The following is a 22,476-nucleotide window of genomic DNA, read 5'->3' on the forward strand; positions in this document are numbered from 1 at the left end:
TGTACACAGCACAATCTTTAATATTCCTCAGAAGTCATTTAGATTTCTGTGAACCCTTGCATAAAATTTAAAATTCATCTACAGCTTTATGAATTTCTGAATAGTATGCTCAGCTAACATTAAAAGTGCTTTCCTTTTATGAATAAAATACAACATGGAATAACCAAGCTAATAAAAGAAATCGCCAAAGTGAGAAAACACAGCAGAAAATAAGGATACTGCAAGAATCAAACTTTGACTGTAAGCAATTTTACAGGAGAAGGAAAGTTACCTATATAGCATTTATTTTACTTGAGTTGGAAGCTCTATATGCTATATTTCATACGCTAGAAAATACAGCAATTTATTTAAAATATTAGAGACAAGATGTCCTCTTCAAGTACAGATTTTTCAATTCTTTAAGTACAGATTTTGAAGCAGTATCTTCATAATACCAACTGCATGTGTTAGAAGTCTTTAAAATCCTAGCAGATAATTGAAAGAAACAAAACCATCAATATATTATGCATTGATCTTCACGTATTTATAACTTCACTTTTATAACATATACTCTCTCAACACCTTTCCAAAAAATAGGCTAATTTGTTTATAAAAGAAGGGAAGTTGCAATCCATTTTCTAAAATGCAGAGCTAATATGAAAGCCTCAGAGCCAGTGACCCATCTAAGTAAATATTCAGCTATTTCAGAGATGCTGAAGGGGAAAAATTAACAGCAAGGATTCATTTCTAGCTGCACTTTTAGGAAATTATATCAACTATAGAGAGAAGAAATGCATTAAACTTTGAGCAAGGAGTCCAATTAGCTTGATCCTAAACTGCAAGCTACTCAGTATCCCATTTCCAATACTGAAGCAGGCACGTTTAGAAAGATACTTGATCTTTTTTAACTCTTACACTGATAGAGATCATAAAATATGTAGATCATACATATTAAAATACGTAGATCATACATATAAGACAAACCTCCCAGCTGATAAAACTCTGGAACACTTGATGACAGTATTCTAACACAGACACATTATGAACATTATCTTTAAATATTCTCTGGAAATGTTACAATGTTACAAGGCTTACAGAGCAATCCTATATGCATAGTTAGGACTTCTTTTAAAAAGCAGCAGTGCTAAACTACTCATCTTCAGACATCTGCTGAAAACCATGCTGATAATGTTAAGCTTTGGTTTTATTTCATCTTGATGGAAGCTTAAGAGCACCTATGTGTCAGTGACAGAAAAAGCTAATCTTAAACAACTACAGTTCTTTTTGGCTGACAGGGGCTAGGGAAGAACAGTTATCTCCTGTGCCCATCATTAGCTTGTGATGCAGCTAATTAATGCATTTTGACTTGTACCTACTGCTGCTACCAAGTCAAATCACAAGGAGAAACAAAGCGACTACCTTACAATTCGGAAAACTTAAAGGTTACAATCAGTCACTTTCAGACATAATTACAGAACTTAATTCATGTCCTTGTCAGAGCTACACCTCAAAACTGTCAAGAACAAACCAGTAGATGACAGCACTGTAGCCAGCATCTGGGCTGTGATACCACAGTCATACTCAACTCTCATTTCAAAATTTGCCTGAAAATAAAACAACCAATCATCAGAGATTAACTGGTCTTAAATTGAATGAAGCAGACAAACTCCAACTGAAGTGGCACCTTAGCTCAGTAAAACTTCTGCTACTGAAAAAATATATCAATGCAGCTGTTAGCCCACATATATTTTGCATAAGACAGCAAGAGAATTAGGATTAGACAAATTACAATAATCCATGAAGACACACTGACCAAAAAGTGAGCATTGTCATGCCTGCTGAGGGTAGGAGAATGGGAATCACAACTGGATTATTTTAGCAGGCAAAAAGAAACCCTATAACTCTAGCTACCATTTCTATTTTGGCCTCATATGTTGCATAACAGTGTAAGCACTGCAGAATGTATCATCCGTGGTCTAGATAGCTTAGTTTCAAAAGGTAAGTCTTGAAACAACTACCAGAATAAAGAGCAACTTGATAAAGTCACCTTTTTTGCTGTAGTTGAGAGAGCCCTAGTAAAGTTATCTGCAGCCTCTCCTACACACACGAAAGAAAACCGGTACAGAAGAACTATCTCTTGTTACATGGGCAATCTTTAAAGTTTAATGAGGACAAAAGAATTCTATTTGGTTACAAGAACACAAAGGACTCTTAGTCTTTTAAAAGAAAAACTCCCTGTGTGTGTATCACAGTGTTATACTGATCAATTTGCTGTAGAGCCTACCTAGAATATGTTACAGATATCACCTGAAGACTGAAAGCAACTAATTTTTCCACCAATGTTTTACACCCTATGTCACCCCAGTCTTCAAACAGACAAAATGACAGACCTGTTGTCTAAATTTTATGTGCTCATCTGAAGGTTACCTCTGGATTTAAAGTCTTCAAGCCAGAAAACTCTTTTATGGTAAGAACTGCCAAAGAAGATGACCTGAATTCCAAAGTTTGGAGGAAAAAACCTCTTATTTTTATAATAAATCAGTAATCAATGAGAAGCAAGGATACTGACACACCATAAGAACAGTGGATGACTCTAGAAATCCTGAAAAGCGTTCTAATTACAGAGTACATCTTTCTTGGTCAGGTCTTTTGGTTTTGCTTCCTTAAAGAAAAAAAAAAAAGGCAAACCCAGCAGTTTTTATAGGTAATAGATAATATGAAAATTGATTTACTTGCTAGGAACTGCATTTACAGGGATGGCAGTGCAGTTGAGAAACACTGTTAAGAAGCAGTAATTAGTCAGACAAAACACCCAAATAATTAAAATGCCTAGAGGCTGAATCCCGATTAGAAACAAGATTTATTGACTTTCCCGCATAATCATTGAATTTTTTTCCATTTCTGTATTTGAACAATCTTAGAAAAAAAAAAATACTTAAGAGATTCTTACCAGCTTCCTGTGAATTTAATACTTCTAAGGCATGCATCATGGCACTTGCAAAGACATTGGCATCTTCTTTGCTGCCAAAATTCAGACCGTACACCTGCCTGGCATCACGCCACTGGTGGAAGGTCTGTGTAGCCTGATTGTACTTCAGCCCTTTCGGAATGGCACAATTTATTACCACCTACAATCATTAAAAAAAAAAAAAAATATTACTTCTCTTTAAAATTGCTGTTTCATCACAAGTTTCAGCTTTGTGTAGATTTTATTCCTTAACCATATGGGTTAATTCAAGACCCACAATCTGAAAGACCACAATGCTGAAGCACATAACCATTTCAATTTTAATTCCAAGGCTGCATGTAATCAGTGATGAGAATACACAAGGGGACTAATGAGATATTTTGTATCAACTTTTGTAGCTTAAGTGTTCTCACTTCAAAAGATGCCGGGATGTTTCGTAACAGCAATGTAGTAACATCAACACTTCTGACTTTCAGCAGCAGACTGCTTGATGTGAATATGCACTTGGAATTCAGAAACTCAGTTTTCCATGAATTTCACAGAGTATTTGTTACAATTATTTTTACCCAAGTTATCACCTTCTCTCTGAGGCTGCTGCACCCCTTGGCCTGCAGGGCTCTCAGCAGCATTTCATGTGAACTTCAACGATGCATCACAAGGTATTATTTTGCAGGATCGTTATGGCTCACACAAAAGATGATAAATTCGAGCTGGTAGTACAACCATTTACTACAAGCTATCCACTAAGAGGATCCCATTGCACTTTGATAAACTGGATCACTCTCACCTTTTTCGCTGAATAACGGGAGGAAAAAACCCCACGTTTGTTCCCAGATGAATGCACAGAAACCATTTATTACTTGGAATAAGTGTTTAGTGACAAATCACATGGGAGATTATCAGTCTGTGCTTCAGGTGTGTGATAAATGACCAAGAACAGACCAAAACAATTCTATGAAATGCTGGGAGAAAGGGAAACAAATATAAGAAGCTTTCCTCAAATAAAAGACTGGATTTTTAACCCCATCGTAAGTATCACATGGCAGAGCATATTTCAAGACACGATGCCAAATTTGCCATGTAATCCCGATCCAGTAACTTCTTCAAGGAAATTAAGATATAATCCTTATTACTCCCTTCTCAGTCTCTCAAAGCATTACCGAATATCAGAGAGCTTTTTGGTCAAAATGATCGGGGGAAATGAGATATCAGGCATCCAAGTTTTGATAAGACAGGAAGAGCCAAAAGACAACTGCTGGTGTCTACGCAGACTGCAGCTGACAGCACAGAGCAGGGAAGAAAAGCTTTTAGGTTGCTACTTTGCCTTAAAAACAACCAGATGACTTCTGTGTACACCACTAGCCTTTGTAGATAGATATCTGTAGGAAGGAATGGTAAAAGGACTGCTGCCTTGGAGGTATGCAAAGTGCTTAGTTCATGGGGAAAAAGCAATAATACAGTTTTGCTCCTTTGATTAAAAAAAAATCCATTTATTATTTCCTGGTCCCATAATTTTGCTGAAGGCTTATTTCTTAACATTCCAAATTTTCAGAGATTTCCTTACCTGATGATCCTGAATCTTCCTGCCCACTACTCTGAATGTGTTGTTGCCTGTGTGATGATATATATGAACTCTGCTAAATCCAGTTGACCCACCAGCTGGTACCCATTTCTTATTGGCATCGTCGTAGACCATTACAGCAGCTCGTGCTTGGCAGATACTCTGTTCACTGTTAAAATACAAATATTTTGGAGGAGAAAATAAAATTACTTATGGCAAACCATCAATTTTCTGGTCAGCTTTTTTTTTTTTAACTCAAAATGTTAAAGCAATACTCCTTGCAACTTGCTGAAACATCCACCTTTCTGAATATAAACCCTGTAGCACTTTGACATTTTGCTTACATGTGTTCATTCTAGAGAGTTATGGTCAAGACAGACAGGCCTAACTACTAATGAAAGAGATCAAGAAGATATTTACTTTTCCTGCACTTTCCCCCTCTGCTTTCTCCTCACCACCAACCATGAATTTTAATAAAATGCCATAACAGTACACAAAAGTTTTCTGCAAAATCTGAAGAGCAAAGAATGTGGTGTCACACTAGCTTCATATAGTTTGGATTTTCCAGTGGCAGTTACTTCCACAAGACATGAGGATTGGAAGGCCCTTGCTCCCTTTAACACATATAGAAGAAAACAAACACACGTGGGACAAAGTTCAGCACAAAAAATTCACCAGCTCATAAATGAAATGCGTTTTGGCTTTGTCACATTTTACTACAGTCGACACCTAGATGTAACATTTTCTCCCTGAGAAAAGGTTCCACTGATTACTGAAAAGTGCAATTTCATCAGGAGATTGCTATCAGTAGCTAATCCTGATTATGCCAGTCATCTGGAAGCTAAGGTAGAGCCTGAAGTTACAAAGGAGCGTATCACGAATGTCATCATATTAGAAACACAAGAAATCAGAACATACCATAAGCACACTGTTTACTAGGAGAGGAAAGGGTGACACCATGCAAGTTGGCTTTACGGGAAATGTCCAGATGTAGACAGGAAGTAAAAATAGAAAGGAATGATTTCTTATCAGTAAGTCAAATTCTCTGAACATACCACTCCGGTACATCCAACATTATAGAAAGCACATGATGCCTGGCTTGTAAGGAATGTGGCCTGCCATTTGGAAAATTGAGAAGGCCGAAGAGACATACATTCTTCAAAAGTTACAAAAGGAAAGAAATGAAGTATTTCTTCATATTTCATGAAGGATGCCACTCCCACCCATCTTTCTTGGAGGGGGGGAGGGTATGGGTTTGGTTGGTTGGTTGGTTGGTTTGGGGAGAGGAGTGTGTGTTTGTTGGGTTGGGGTTTTTTTTAAATACCATGTTGAATTTCCTAATATCTTATTTCTGTCTCCCAACACAAGAAAATTCTGCACTGTATCCAGCTGTTCTGTTAACTTTCAATACTGACATTTTTGAGAAAACAGCATCAATTTCTACAATACTTTCCATAACAATCTAATAACTAGAAAAGCACTGAACGCTGGGATGCTTTTCAAGGCTAGGGGAGAAGAGGGAGTACTGAGATCATGTCTCTTATGCACACAAGAGATTCAAGAACAAATGAGGAAATACATTCTTAATTTTAAAAATGCACGTGTTCTAGTCTCATCAACTATTCAACAGCTAGATAAGAATTGGATTGCAACTTCTAATTAGACCACCCTTTTTCTAGCCAGAAACTAGTTCAATGTAGGGACATTAAAATTATAATATACATATATACAGTGCTTTTTTTCTAAGTATAATTTACAGTTTAGACTGGAAGGACCACATCTGATCCAAGAAGAAAGATTAGATGCAAAGAAAATAAATTGAGTTACAACTTTTATGTGTTTCACAGCCCCATTAAAAATACGGCACAGTTAAATAATGTTCACTCATTCGAGGAGAGGGCAATGCAAGAACCTACTGGATTCCTTTATTTTTAGATATTTTGGCACACATCTTAAAGTTCAAACCCAGAAACATTCTGTACTGTTCACAAAGTACATGACAAACAGTAGTGGTTTTTCTAAAATGCCTAACAGTATTACAGTAAACTTGGAAAACTTCTGAACCCATAACAATTTCTTGCTACGTTTGAATTTGGATCAATCACAGGCATGATAAAGCGTAGGTGACAGGACCTAGATACTGATTTGGAAGCAGAGCCATGTGGTTCGCAGAGTTCTTGCCAAAAAATAACTTCAACTCAGTCATGTGCCAGACAGATTAAAAAAAAAAATTCTATTAAAAATTGAGACTATGATTCTAAGCTAATATGTTCCAATTACAATGAAGGTAGAACCAGAGAGTGATTGAGTAATGGTACAGTGATCAGAAGACTTAATTATTAGGACAGACCATCAAAGATCAGGTGTTCTTATTCAGAGAATTCTCCCTGCCTTGCCTTGGTCCTTTCTCAGGCCTAAGTTTATAGAAGTTTTTATGATTTCATTTAACATACCGAGAGGAGGGAAAAAAAAAAAGAAAAAGAAAAACGTATTCATTTTAGAACTATTTGGTATTCAATGGCACACTTCACAAGTGCAAATACAATGACCTTGAGTAGAATTTCTAGCTTTTCTTTAACAACTGTTAAACTATTTTTAGTTCTGCTTCTCAGGCTATGCCTTGTAACTGGAACTATTACCCAAGTCTAGATCTCAAATACTTCATGCTCCATTTAAAATAAAACAATTTTCTTAAGAGGGAATTATTCTTAACCATATAAAGATATGAGATGATTCACATACTTTTAGAAGTTACAAATAAAAACAATTTTCAGTTGACCTTTTCAATCACTACACAATAAAACTTCTGCCCTCATTTCACATAAATCCTAAAACTAAAATTTCAGTGTTCCAGGTATGTAATTTTCATATCCAGGTATCAATTTGAAGGTGACATACTCCCCTCCTGCCAACAGTTCCCACCAATCATCACTTTGTTTATCAGGCTGCAACAGAGAGATGGAAAAATGAAGCTATCCCTACTAGAAACAAATTAAACCATCACAGTATGCCAGCTTTTTTCCAGAATTCAATAATTCCATATTACTAGATGCAGGGGAGATTTATTTAATTACTTTCTCTTAGTAACAATTCTCTATAGCGATTACATTTCATTTTGAAGAAAAGCATGGAGGCATGAGCTTTAGTAAAGAATCTTTAAGTCTGCTCTTCAATGGTCATTTGATAGTTTAGCATTTGAATACAGTATATCATATATTGTAGCCATTAAACACTATAAAGTAAATATTTAAGTCTCAAAAAAAAAAAATCACTTTTTTTTTTTTGTTACAACTCCACTAACTTCAAAAGGCTACTACACCAAATCAAAAATTCATGCTGGTAGCTCATGACTGTCTTTGACTGGTCTAATGAAAAACAAGGTTTGTTTTTTTACCATGTTCCAACTTTTTCTAGGAAAATGCCGAGTTCAACATACAGACTGTTGCTAAAACCTGAGCCAGTGCTCTTGTATTCCTTTGAAAATATATATGAACTTAAAATTCAGTTCAAAGGAAAAAGAGCCAACTGAATCAGAACAGTATAATTTATTATATTTCTTGCTTATCACGCTTATTACACTTCTCTGTTGTACTTCTAACAGGAAGCAAGTCTTCACTGATCTCCATATTTATACATGAATTCTCTCCACAGGGTTTGCTGTAACACATGTCCCTTACGTGCAGGAACTGACCTGTGCTAGGATGACTTCATTCACTGCACCAGAATCACTTTGGTCTGTTCAGAAAGGCACATTTCTTACAGACAGATTACTTTTCACTAGTGAGAAATAAACAAACCGTCTACAGTCACGTTGAAAGAGAAAACAAAAAGGGTTTTCACCTATTTGCCACGTCTTCACCTATTTGCCAAGCATCCTACAGGGTTTACTTGCCTTTCTACAAATTTGCCTCTTCCTGGTTTCGTGTAACAGTTCCAGAAACCATTACACTTGGATTAGCCTGCCCTTTCCCCATATAAGAGCTCACTGGGGGATGTGGGAGAAGGAGCGAAGGGATCTATCTCCAGCTTCAAATGATACTGCCAAAAGGCACAGCTGCTCTAAGAACTGATTGCTAACTCATTAGGGCAGTGGTCTGGGGAACTAAAGTGACAATCTGAACATTAACTATGAAAAATGGAGAAACTGTATGTTCCCAAGTAAACTTACTAAACTCAGTATATGAGTTATAATATATATATATTTGCAGAAAGGTGAAAATTCATACAAGAGAACAGTCACACAAAAGAGTGCTTACCAAACCTTAGGAAACAAAGTGTACAAGCTTTCTTCCCAAAATGTAAAGCTTGACAAATAGCTGAATAAATATATTTTAGGAAGACTTCTTCTCTAGACAAAGACGTTAAGGCTCTGATTGTTAAAGCCAACCATTATTCTGGGTAAGTCCACCTACAGCAATACCATATAAAGCCAAAGACAGGGTGGCTGGTTTTTATTTGGGGTGGAAGAGTGGGGGGAGGTCTGGCACTCAAAAGGCTCACACAAAAAACCACAGTAGTAATGAATCATAACTATAAGATTATTCTTATGGGAGAATATACTTTCCTCCTCCAGTGATGAGATCATACGGAAAGCTCAAAAACCATAGCAAACTGAACCCTAACAGACATCATTCTTTTGCCCAGATGGAATGTGTTCATTCTTTCACTCCCAAGTTCTTAAGCTCAATGCACAGTGACACCAATCCACAGTCTGCTGACTTAAGCCTTTTTTTTCCCCCTCTCCACAAAAAGTGAATGCTTGGTTTTCCTCTCTCAAGAACTAAAAAGGATAAACATACTTAACTGATCAAACTCATATGAAAAACAGCACGATAGCAGCCACAGAATAGATCATTTAACTATACTAACAAGAGCAAGGAAAAGCTGTGATTGCTCTCATTCTCAACCTTTAAGTATTTTTCTCAGTGATGTAACAATTAGGGTTTTGAAAAATCATTTCCCACTACCGCTGCTTCTGGTGATTCAGGGATTTTTTTTGCTATGTTCTCAATTTAGAGAGACATAACAACATGTTCTTAAATGTGCAGTCTTTGCGGGGCAGAAGGAATGGAAAGAGACACTGATTCATCAAACGCCTGTTTAGGATTTACAAACCATGTGGCACAAAGCTAGAAAGAAATTCCAAACACCTCCAAGCCCAACGTCTTAAAAATACACGTTTTTGAAAAGCGGCTAAATGCTGGTCCAGATATCAAGTTATGTACCTTGGTGGTGGTGTTCTGCAAGATGATTTTCCCTGCTTGTTCATGAACCCTGACTGGCACATCCTGGTGAAAACACATGCTCTCTGTTTTGCTATTAAAAACATCAAAACCAACCAACCAACAACAAAAAGTCCACAACACACTGTGCACTGTACCTCTACTTTTCATTAACTAAAACAGACACCCCGTAGACAAAGTTGTCATGTATTCCAAGATGCTCATTTGGCTTAACACAACAATTAAGCTACTTGTCAGCATCTTAAAGTTAACACAAGAAATGTTTCCTATGCCCTCAAATGTGCTCCTCACATTATAGTCTGCTGAAATCCAGATTGAACTCCATTATATAGATAAATATTTATTTTGGAGAGTAGGGGAAGGGGGTTGGATTTGCTGAGGAGGGTGATGTGAGTGGGTAGAGGGGAAGAACTTTGGGTTACTTTAGTTTTTAACTCATAATCAACCACTTTAATTTTACTCATTTCTTGAACTTTAGCCAAAAGGACATCTCAGAGAAGGCTGAGTATAACAATTGCTACCTTCTCCTGCCAACCAGTCTGGCATCCACACCACCAACAGGACATCATGGAAAATACAACCCATTTGGACTCAGCAAAGATTAACATAGTGGTTCTTATAATAAACCAATTTTCTCTAACTCATCCACAGCTAAAAGGCAAGAGTCTCAACTTTTTCTGCATTACTAAAACCCGGTTGAATATGCTGCTGCAGGAGAAAATTTCAGGCTTAGTACAGCAGAAGGAACTAAGCTGTGCTATTCTACTTGCACCCAACTTCAAATGACCACTCCAACACCTCAGCTAGTACAGAATTTACTTGCTATTTAGGTTTTAAAATAAGACTCAGTTAGGACCAGCTGATTGATCTCATCAGTTTTCAGGTGGATTTTTCTTCAGACACTACAATGCCCCAGAGAACAAGAGCGCTTGTTGATTCCTTCTAGCAGATCAAACTCAAGAGTTGCTGTTCAAATAGGAGATGAATACAGAAGTAGCTCCAGATTGCTTCACTTACAGCTCTGCTGCTAATGAGTTAGTACTTGCCTGTGCCTAGAAAACTTTTGATTGATAACCGAGAGATTCATTCATCTCTCCCACTTTTTCGTCTCTGATAACCGAGAGATTCATTCATCTCTCCCACTTCTCAGTCTCTGATAACCGAGATTCATTCATCTCTCCCACTTTTTCTTCTCATGAATTACTCAGAATACAGATTAGCTGCAACATCAGAAACCAGCGGAAAATCCTGCATAGGAAAGTCCCAACTAGAAATAAAACTAGCACTGCTGAAAAGCAGTGGAAACTGAATCACTAGGATTAATAGCTGGCATAGGAAAGGTGCTTTGCTTTTGGCACAGAATTCTGCAACACTCCAGAGTTTTAGTTGGTACAGTTTGTTGAAGGCCAACTTACTTCGCTCAATGAGCACCTTCCACTGAAAGAAAATTGCTTTTCATCTCGTGTATAAAAGCATTTAACATTAATTTAAGAGCAGTCTGCTCTTGGAGCCAGAAAATTTACAGCATAAATTTCTCCTCTTGCTATAAATCTGCTGCTTGATGATTTTGCAATTGTAGCTTGTTCCATAGCAGCAGGTGAATATCAAACAGCTGAAGGAAATCATTGCAGGACACTCAGGCAGAAAAAGAAACATTATTTAGAACAGCAGCTTGATGTCAAATGGAAGCCTGCTTTTCACACAGAATTATCAATTTAAAACCCAAGGAAATTTTTTTTTCCCCAAACATTGTTTCACATGCCATATTTCATGCAGTGGACAAAGTAATTTTGTGTTGGCAATTCAATATTGTCTCTAGGTTTTTCCTGTGCTGAGTCACATAAAAATTCACCTATTCCCTCAATGGAAATCAGGAATATCTAAGAAAGAATATGACAACAGCCAAACCAAGAAACAGCCACACTACACAGAGACAAACCTTAAAAAAACCCGAAGTATTGGTAGGAATTAAAAAGAGGAGAATAAAAGCCATAGATTTTGAGTAGCATGAAACTAGATACCCAGTATGCATACATTTCAGGTGAGGAACTATTTAACCAGTACAAGTCACCACTTCTCAACTCTTGAACTAAAGAGTCTGTATAATTACCCAAAACCAGATACCAGTTTTTAAATAGGAACAGAAACTAAAATAATTTAATACACAAAGGAATTGTGTATCCTCCAGCATACAAGAGGAACAACCATTTGTTGCCTTGCTTTTTAAAAAATTTAAAATTCTTAACTTTTATCATCCATAGTAGACACTGCCTTCTATAAAACCAGAGATGCTCAAAACTACTATCTAAAAACACCGAGATCAAACTCAAGACTTCACGTCTATCACTTAATTTGCCATAGGTTACCTGTTAACCTTGATTTGTACTTATACAAATACTTGTATATATACAAATACTTGTTTGTATTACTGTACTCCTGTCCAGATATTTAACTATTTTTGTGCCTGTTAAGAGGAACAACTTTTCATGGCTTGCATTGCAGGGTCAAGGTTTTCTGTATAAAGAGTTTGGATTGAAAGAAAAAATGCAGCACTAGAATGTTACCTATACATGTCCAAAAAGAATGCTCAGCCTTGTACAGACAATACTTTACATCCTTAAAATAAAATGTGATGCTTTTAAATCTCAGTGAAGAATTTACTTTGAACAACCAGACATTACAAAATTTGTCCAAACCTTACTGTCAAAAAATACTAGGTTTACTTAAAATTCCAAGTTTGAGACAGAGAAATAAGAACTTGGATATGCTGGAATTTTATACACGAGATTTGGTCCTTGCCTTGTATGTAAACCCAGTGATAACTCAACAGAAATACTTTATTAGAGGCCTTCATTATTGAGCTTTGAGATAAGATTTTCAGTGAAGCAACCTACAGATGACAAAAGCAATATTTTCTCACTTTCTTACAGAATTTTGTAGATCTTTTTATCCTATAGAGAATCATGAAGATTTTTTCCCAATAAAGGTTTCCAAAGGATATTTTGAAAAAAAATCAAAACTACACAGAGGCTATTTCACTGTAATGCATTTACAATGATGGGGGAGTCTTTCTAGCCATTATTTTTATCCTGGTAAAATAAGGTCTTACATTTAGACTCCACAGAACCATGAAATAAGATAATTCAGTTCATGCTTCCTCCATGCACTCATCCATATTCTCGTTTTCGTTTATCCCTTTACACAGGGTGTTCTCTTAGACATGGCATTTTTGGTAATTTACCCAGATTTTTTTTCCTGAAAATACTGCATTGTTATAATCAAATCCATTTTTCCACTGATTCTTCAAACATATTTCTTAAGGGCATTTACTACTTTACTTACACTAAAAGGTTATGCAGTATCTATGCAGTAATGGAAATAGATTATGTTTCCTCAATGCAGATCCGATACAGTGGCAATGCAAGCCAAAGGTTTTGCCACAGTAAAGGATAATACTGTCTGGATAGTGATTTTACTTAACAGTAAAACAGGAACAGAAGATTCCTACCATGATTTTTCCCTCTATCTCAAGACAGATTTTTAGCAAAAATCACTTTCTCGGTTTGTCTACCTGTTGTCAAAGCTAATGAAAAACAAGTTCTACAGCAAAATCTGGGAATTAACCAATCTGTAAGGACCAGGGTACCCTGTAATTTAACAAAGCTATCAACCATAAAATCAGTATTTTTACTGAATAGGAACCATCATTACAGACTGAAAAGTTCAAATCTTTTCACTTGAAGGTCTTAAAAAGCAGGGCCAAAAGCTATCCATATACATTACTTCTTTGCTATAAGTAGTCTATTTTTTGGTGGCTTTTTGCTTTCCTTGCTACAATTCCATGAATCTGAGCCCAACATGCTGTGGAAAGCCTTTCTAAGTGGGCAAGAAAAACAACATCTTCAGCAACTAGACTGACAGCCGACGATTTCCTGTGAAAAAACACTTAACATACATTTCCTATCTTCTATCCCTATTTTAACAAAAAGTGACCTTCTTATGTTATTTCTTAAGCTTTCGACACATGGTACAAATCACAGCATTCGGAGCCCAGATTTCCCGGGCGATCCGAGTTCCCAAACACACTGCAACAGAATCCGTCATTACATTGCCATCACTACAGATCATGTAACTCATTTTACTTTCAGATAACGAACGCCCAACTCCTCTTGGAATAGCAAGACAGTAGGATTTTTGCATTACCTCTTTAATATAACGGCAGCCTCTGATGTAGAGAGCGGTTCAAAGGCAACACGGCTGATCTTTGAGGCATCCTGGCCCCAGTGTTAACACAGGAATATGCAACTCACAGTTTATTGCAAGAAAGAGCCTTTTAAGGAGTGTCTTTCTAAAATTTAACTTCACCTAAAAAATACGAAAGTAAAAAACCTGTATTTTCTTAATTGTTTTTAAACACCAAGTTGACACTGACATGAATGCAAACTAGGCCAGGTTGGATGGGGCTTTGAGCAACCTAGTGTGATGGAAGCTGTCCCTGCCCATGGGCACAGGGGTGGGAATCTTTAAAGGTCCCTTCCAACCCAAACCATTCTGTGGTTGTATTGGTTAATCAAGGTTATTGTGAGCAGCAAAGGACACAGAAAAGGTTACATGTATCTGCCTTAGTCTCTGAGGGCAACTTTTGTTCTCAGACTTCCCAGATCCGCACGAGTATTGGAGCATTACCTGAAGAAGAGGAAAATAAAGTTAGGGGTTCCAGTTTGATGAACTGGATACAGGGAGTCCATCGAATGGGAACAGTTTGCACCCAACACAGGTGGAGGTACTACGTGGTGAAATTGTGAGGCCACTTTAACATATCTTTACAAGGTGATTAGGAGAAGTTCCTGACAGCTTGAAAAAGGCCAATATCATGATCACCCTCTAGCAGAACAGGAACCAAGGTTTAGGGAGCCAGAGGCCCAAAGAGTTCCAGTGAGCAGTTTGACATCTAACTGTATGCTATGACTGGTGCATTTCTCAGGGGTCAACACCAGCTATGATGCTGTTTAAGGTACTTGTTAATGACCAGGAAAATGGGATGGAATGCAACTTCAGCAAGTCTATGGATGGTTTTCCATAAATTGGGCTAGATTGATATGCTGTACATTAGAGCTACTGTGCAGAGGTGTCTCAGGAGGCTGGAGAAACCAGATGACAGAAACATCAAGAAATTTGGAGGCAAGAGCAAAAACTTGCAGCTAGGAAAAAACCCACAATGCTTTACAAAGTTATTATTCCCCTATATTCAGACAATATCTGGCACATTGTGCCTGGTTTTGGGCTCCCCAGTGGAAGGAAAGACTTAGACAAATTGGAGCAAATTAAAGAGAAAACCATAAAGGGGGCTAGAGAAAAAGATGCACGATGAGTGGCTTCAACAGCTGTTCTTGTTCAGTCTTAAGCTAATGCAGGAACATAACAGCCATTCTTAACTACTCAATAGGTCATTACAGGGAATAAGAGACACAATCTTTGCAAAGAGCACTACAGAAGGATGAGAGGTAACAGTCAAATATTGCAGAAAAGGAGCTTCTAACCAGGTAAGAAAAAGTTGCATCAGTGAGAGGCTGCCCAGGGGAGCTGTGGAATCTCAAGGCCCTAAGCAACCCAACCAAGGTGACTGGAGCAGATGAACTCCAAGAACTCCCACCTTGAATAAGACACTGTATGGCTCTAGAAGAAATAAAATTCTTTGAGAACACCTCACTGAATTGCAGATATACAAGTACCTTATTTATGACAATTTCTGCTTTAGCACCTCATTTTATTGGAATGTTCTTCCCAAAAATAACAACATGCATTTCACACTTGAAGTTGCAACCAGCCTCTCCTTCTGTAGCCTATAAATAAAGATCTTAAGCACTGTTAGTAGTTCTAATATTCAGTGTTTAAAAGTAAGAGGTTTAAATAAACTACATAGTATTTATATTGCTGACGTGTACTACCAAATAAATGTTTGAATATTTAATAAGTAATAAGCCTTATTTCTTGCATACTCTCCTCCCAATAAAAGATGTAAGATTGATTCCTGCATTTCTGAAATCTCTTAACAAGTCTGTGCTACAAAACACTTCAAATATAAACACGTCTCTTGACAATCTTGTCCTTATTTCCGAGGGCACCAGGATAAGGCAAGTTTAGGGCCTTATTCAAGTGACTCTAAACAAGTGAATTCTTAAGCAACCCAAGAGCAGTCATGGTGTGGTAAACAAACACTGATCTGCAAAAATTACTCCAGTTACAATTGTTTCCTTGTACAGGAAGATCTAATGAGCATTCTCATGTTGTGCATTTAGTGGAGACATTTATGATAATCTGTAAACCAAAGGAATACTAAATTTCCACTTAAATGCCTCTCTACAGTAGAGCTCTACTCTCCTCTTTGAGCCCAGTTTCCACATACAAATTTCACAAATCAAGGAGAGGTTATCATCATCAAGTTGACACAATCTGGAAGCATTCTGCTTCCACTTCAATTATGGTTAATTTACATTTACCATTGAGCACATTCAAAGTTATCACCTATATTGAAACATGAATTCAATTTTCATGCCAAACTACTGCATTTACTCACTGAACAGCACATTTTTCTTCCTCTCTTCTCTTCTTTGATCCAAATTACTTTTTGGCAAGTCTAACTCAGCCTTATTTAGAATAACTCTGATTTCTTTCCCACATCATTTTATCTCTAAATATCCCTTTTTACACAACTGATTATTTTTTCACTCCTCCTGTACCCTATGTATTGGTAATATCCTTCTTGAAATGGCTACTCACACAGTCATTTCAGAAGCCCTTCTTCCAAGCCTGACTTCAAGATTTCAGCCTCTAACTCAAAGAAACTCCTGATTCCACCTCACACACAAGCCCTATTCCTTACTTCTTCCAGCAATTCATATAATACACTTCCCTCAAAGTACTAAGTCTGGTAATTAAAATCTAGTTACTTAAGTAAAATCCCACTTTCGTACATTCTTCTAATAAATGCAGCTTAAATTAACCTATAATCATTCAATCCTGTGATCATTACAGTGCTCTTTAAGAACTAAAAGTAAAAAATGTTGCACTTCCCTAAGTCTGAAGTTGGCTTCACCAGTTAATGACTTTGATGACAAGATAATAAAGGTAGTATGATCTAAAAATTCTACAACAATTTTAATAGTACACACATTTAATTTAAAAAGAAAATCCTTTTTCAGTAGCTGGCAGAGGGATTTAGAGGATTCTGTCCTGAAATGTTCATGCTACTGCAATTTTAACAGAAGGGGCAGGTTACTTTTACATTAATGAGGGTGTAAGTAAAAGGCTTGAAGTGCTCTACTCTTCCTCTCTAAACCAGCAGGCAAGGAAGAGCACAAGGAGAAATACGAAAATCAATGCTAGAATTCACTGCAAAAGTATTTTGAGACTCAGTGACCCACTTTTAACTTTGAGCACCAGCAGACGATTGCAGTAACTAATTCAATCTAGTTAATAATTAACATTTGTGCATTCATTACATCCAACGTTCTGTCCCAGAAAATTGGATGATCTAGATGCACCACGAACCACTGAGTAGAAGCTGTTTGATTTTCTCACAATGTCAGCTATTTCAAGCATCTCTTGCAATAAAAATTAGGCGGCTGGAGTGAAGAGGCAGTAAGCACACAGCCCTTGAACAGAAGTGTATCAATGCAGATGTGTGCTTGAAACACTTGTTTGGAGCGTTTTTTACCCACGCAGAGCAGCCAACATAAATGGACGTCGGAACTGTCATCTCAATGAGTAAAACCAAAACTATTTTTCACCATATCTTGCCCCCCTTGAAATAGGTCTATTATCAAAACTCTACCAAAATGGTTACAATGTGAAAAAAAAACAAAGAACAATCTCACTCTAGAGCAGACAACACCCACATATAAGAAGTTACTAAATTATGATGCAAGGTCAAGAAATGTTGATCAATATAAAAACTCTTTATCATAACATTGCACACTGACTTTTTCCAGAGAGTAGCTCTTTTAGTATTTCAAACCTCTTGGCAATGTAATTAATGTTTAAGATTGCAATGGGTTTTTTCCCCTCATTTTAGGATGCTTTGCAAGTTAGGTTCTTAAATATTGTCACTGAGATCTGCCTTCACACCAGAAAAACAGTTACCAAGCTAAACAGTGAGAAATTCTGTTTGCCTTGGTTTCCTGGTCCCAGTTCTAAATGTTTCAGCTGTCTCTCCAGTTGTTCTCTCTGCTTTGCAAATGCTCAATGTTTAGAGACAAAACCTGAATTTTAAGAATCCAAAGTCAATTCTGTTTTGCAGTTACTTTAATCTTAAATATGTGTCCCAGCTGAAACCAGGACAATATGTTAATCTGTTAAACACCAGGATCTACAGTAACAGGAACATACCCATGTTCATAAGCAGGACTTCTGTTCCATTACCATACCACCTACCTCTACTTCCAAGTTTTAGAACAAATTGCATCACATCTACCAGCTATACCAAAAGGAGATTGTATTTCTCAAGAGTCATTTCATTTTAAAACTTTCCCAGACATGACAAATCATACCTTTAAGTATATCTGCATGAACAAGCACAAATAATTATGCAACAAATTCAAACCTCTGCGTGTGAATTTCTATTTGTATTTGGGCACAAGATTTGACTCCAGAACAGTCAAAATTGGATTAAAACATCACTCAGAATAAAAAAGTCTACAGATTTTTATATTTTTGTGTGTTATATTGTATACATAATGCATTATATTAAAAAAAAATCCACTGTATAAGTCCTTCATACACAATGGTATTAACAGCTCGGGAAGTCCCCTAAAGTTCTGACAAAAATATTTTTTCCTTTAGGGCAGGGACAAAAGTAGTCACTGGTTTCCTTTACTAGAAAAACAGGAAAATAAAGTTTTCAAAATAGCAATTGGATCCAAAAAAATCCTAATCTAATAAGAGTGCATTTAGTCCATTACTATCAAAACTGGAAGAGATATTTAGACACTTTCTTCTAATATCAGTTATTATCAGATGTCAGCTATTCTATTTCCTCCTTTTAAATGACTGTAACTCACTACACCTTATCTTCACTGAGAGCCCAGTATTTAACTGAAAGTAGTTCATAGGTTACTACTACTCTGTACATAGTTTTTCTGCCTATCTTTTCTTACCCAAGTTTCTTCAGTGAATCATTACATATAAGCAAATACTTCTCATTACACTGAAATTCTAAATTCAGTCTAGAAAGCAGGAATACGAACAGCTTAAACAGACCAGCAGCTCTAGCCAATTAAGGCTTTTATTCTGTCTTTAAATATTGGAAATACATCAGAGAAACTAAAAGGTAGAGACCTATAATAACCGTCATACTTTTCAACTGAAAAAAAAATTTGTAAATGCCAATTGGGAAAAGAGAATTTAAAAGTTATATATCCGCTGATTATTTGTACTAATAACTTATTTAGCGGAGTATCTATAACGCAAAGGTGAGTTGAAGAACAATTCTGCTCACACTAGAAAATTAAGACTCCTTATCAGCATATCCATTGTTTAGGTTTGTGCTAACTGCAAGTGCCAGAAAGCTTTATCTGAACAGGGATTTTCACTAGTTCAGCTAATCCAGCAGTAATTATCGGAAAACACTATTTTAACACATAAAGGCAGCACAATCCAGCTGGCATCCCATGGGCCTCTTTCATTGTACAAGATGGCTGTTACGGAGCTAGAAATGTAACGTGGCTTTCATTACTCTGGATCAACAGTCCAACCATTGTATTATCTTTCCTCTCCAGCTATAGCTTCATTTTAGAAACCACCTTTTCCAGGCAATCTTGCATCATTTTTAATCAGCATTTTAATTTATTATGTTACTGTCACCAAGAGTCATTTTGGTGCCAGGATATCTTAAGCTTCATGTCACAGAACATTCTTCTGCTATTTACAGCATTTACTACTAGCCTGGGTTTTTCCAGTGTCATGACACCCTTTTAACAGCTACCCTCGGAAGTTTAATCTTTAAACCACAGAGGGAGTGTTTTGCATCTTCCCTCTTAACAAAAGCATTTCTAACCAGGGCCTTTGGGTCTGCTGGCAAACAGGAGTTTTGAGGTAGTTTGGGGGTTTGTGTTAATGGAGCGGGTTTTTTTGTTTTGTTTTTAACCCAAGCTATAAGCATATACTACTATGTTATAGCACACAAATCAGTTTGATAACACCAGCTACACACTTAACAAGACTTAGCTGTCTTTGGTTGCTACCTGCCCCACAAAAGCCCTCTTTCAGGTAAGCAATACACAAGACAAGGGGCTTAACATGATACTGCATTTTCAGACTAGCCAAGTATTCCTATTTTGGAATATATTATGTGATCAGTTGCAAACTTAAGGTAAGCAAACAAAACCAGGCAAGACTTCACTACCAGCCCTAAAAAGGTATTTTGTGGGGAGATAGAGAGAAAAGAGTAGTTCTATTATCAGCTTTATGCCATATGTGGTCACATGCTAAAGCCACAGTTCAATTAGCTGGCCCCTGATACAGTAAAACCCTTTTTCTATTTATGCATATTCAATTGACCAAATTCATTTCTTAAAGAGCATACGATGAAATGTAATGATAAAATCTGGTTAATGAAACACGACAGAAAGTCAAAAGAACTTAGTTTACACATCTCCGTGCATAAAACAAACAGGTAACATTCCAGAAAACACTAACAAGCTTATTATAGACTTCAGAAAATTATATACTTCAAACCCTTTTTCCATTATGACCTTTCCCCCCCCACACACCAGCATATTAGTTGTGGGGGTTGTTTTGTTTATAAAGTTTATCTTTAAAAGCAAAAAGGTGAACTGTTTGTTCTCCCTCCTCCCATGTACAAAGAACAGCATTCACTATGTCTATGAAGTACCTAAGGGCTGTGAGTCATTTGTTTTGGAAAAAAGCTCCCAAAGGCTATCAAGCAAAACTGTTGAGATAAAGCCTTTCAAGACTTACATCAGGGTTTCCCAGACACTACGTGTACCAGTAAGTGCAGACTAATCATATTCTGTCAGACTGCAAACTACTTCTGAATCCATCTACCAGCATGCCAGTGAGGATAATGTAACCATAAACTATTAGAAGCACATGCTACTTCATGCAGTTCTTCTGCTTCTGCATCCTCACGCAAGTTGCTTCAGAAGTGCTTCATGGCTTTTTACAAAATTAAAATTGAGACAAATGGACTAATAGGAAGCAAAAACAAGCAGGGGGGACTCAAGGTTCTGATTGCCAGCAATGAGTGAACAAAGTAAAAAGCTACAGAAAGGCTGTTTCAGGCCACAGGAGAAAAGAAGCAAACTGGCCGGCTACCCCATCAACACAATCCACTGAATAATCCAAAGTTATGGTTTGGTTTAGAAACCAGTTACTTCAGCTTTTATTCCAGTGATCTAAGGCTGCCAGTGACCTAGGCAGTCTAATCAAATCCAGGCCTTGTTAACAGCAGTAGTTTGAATGCCAGTAGCTGTTTTCCTTATGGTACTGAGTCAGACTAACAGCATCATTTGCACTCAAAGCAGGACACAGGGGTTATTTAAATCTAGCTATGGCAACACATCTCGCTCCACCAGCAAGGACATCAGGCAGTGTTTTATAACAACTAATATCTGCTAAATTAAATGGACACGCACAGATGTTCACAGGAGCAAGAATTCTCAAAAAATAACCCAAAACCAACACAATGAGCACAGTCACTGTGAAGAAAATATCCAAATGAAAAAATACAATAACAGGCACCACCATGCAGTCTTACCTCTTCCTGCTTAACAATGGTCAGAGAAGTAGCCAACTCTTTATAAGGTAGCATTCAAAGCAAATTGAAAAGTCTGGGAACGAACCAATACTATTCACAATTCCTCACAAAACACAGTTTAGAGCGGGACCCACCATGAGCACCAGTGTTTCCTTCACCTCAACAGCTAAAGAAACAATTAGAAAAGCCTTCAAAGAGGTGAAGCAGCATCCTGAACTACCTAAAACTACTGTTGCATCGAGTAAAGACATTAAATTTATGGAGCAGACTCGTGAAAATACATGCCTTTTATAGAGCAGCATAAGCCAATAGGGAATACTTTTATACAAATTCAAACAAACAAACAAAAAAAGAACTGTAGAAAGTACAAATGTATAAAATAGTTTCTTCACCTCCATTAAGTAACCAGCATTCATACTGTAAGACCTACAGACACTAAAACTGGCTTGACCAAAACAATCCAAAGAGCATCAACTACTGCCAAGAGCAAGAACTTCCTGCTGAGAGGCAAATTTACCCCAAAGTATGAAAACCATGTTCATAAAAAACAAGGTTCCTAGTTACCTGGAATGTAAGATTTACCACTTTACAACCTTTTCTGTAGTAAATCCACTAATAAGTAGCTCATCATGAAATAGTGCACGTAGGGGGGAAAAAGCTGTAACTACTAGTGTTTGTTTGGGACCTGATTGTAATAATCTGGCTCAGGTAACGTGGGCACATACAAGACTATAAGCAAAGTATCACCTCAGTACCAGGAAGAACAAGAGATCACACAGAAGAGACAGTCACTACCCATCATTACCCAAGTTACTCAGGACAGGGGCGAAGCACTGCACACTAAGGATACGGTTTTGATAATTAAACATTGCCATATAATAATTAGTAAAATGGTGGGAGATGTAAAATCCAAAGTATAAGGAAAAAGTAGCTTCAAATTAGCTCTCTA

At 37.0% G+C, this 22,476-nt stretch overlaps 1 protein-coding gene across 6 annotated transcripts in view; it reads right to left on the reverse strand.

Annotated features, from left to right (window-relative positions):
• Nucleotides 1-22,476, reverse strand: part of ENAH (ENAH actin regulator) — an 87,770-nt gene that overhangs the window by 41,718 nt on the left and 23,576 nt on the right. For all 6 annotated transcript variants that reach the window (XM_051783394.1, XM_051783395.1, XM_051783397.1 and 3 more), the window contains exons 2-3: nucleotides 4,512-4,677; nucleotides 2,930-3,107 (exon numbers count right to left, since the gene is read on the reverse strand). In XM_051783394.1, the coding sequence (XP_051639354.1) occupies nucleotides 2,930-3,107; nucleotides 4,512-4,677 (344 nt within the window). The remainder of the gene's footprint in view (nucleotides 1-2,929; nucleotides 3,108-4,511; nucleotides 4,678-22,476) is intronic.

This window comes from Manacus candei, unplaced genomic scaffold (genome assembly GCF_025592945.1).
Source record: "Manacus candei isolate 608988 ecotype Guabito, Panama unplaced genomic scaffold, ASM2559294v1 h1tg000017l, whole genome shotgun sequence".
Classification (NCBI taxonomy): domain Eukaryota; kingdom Metazoa; phylum Chordata; class Aves; order Passeriformes; family Pipridae; genus Manacus; species Manacus candei.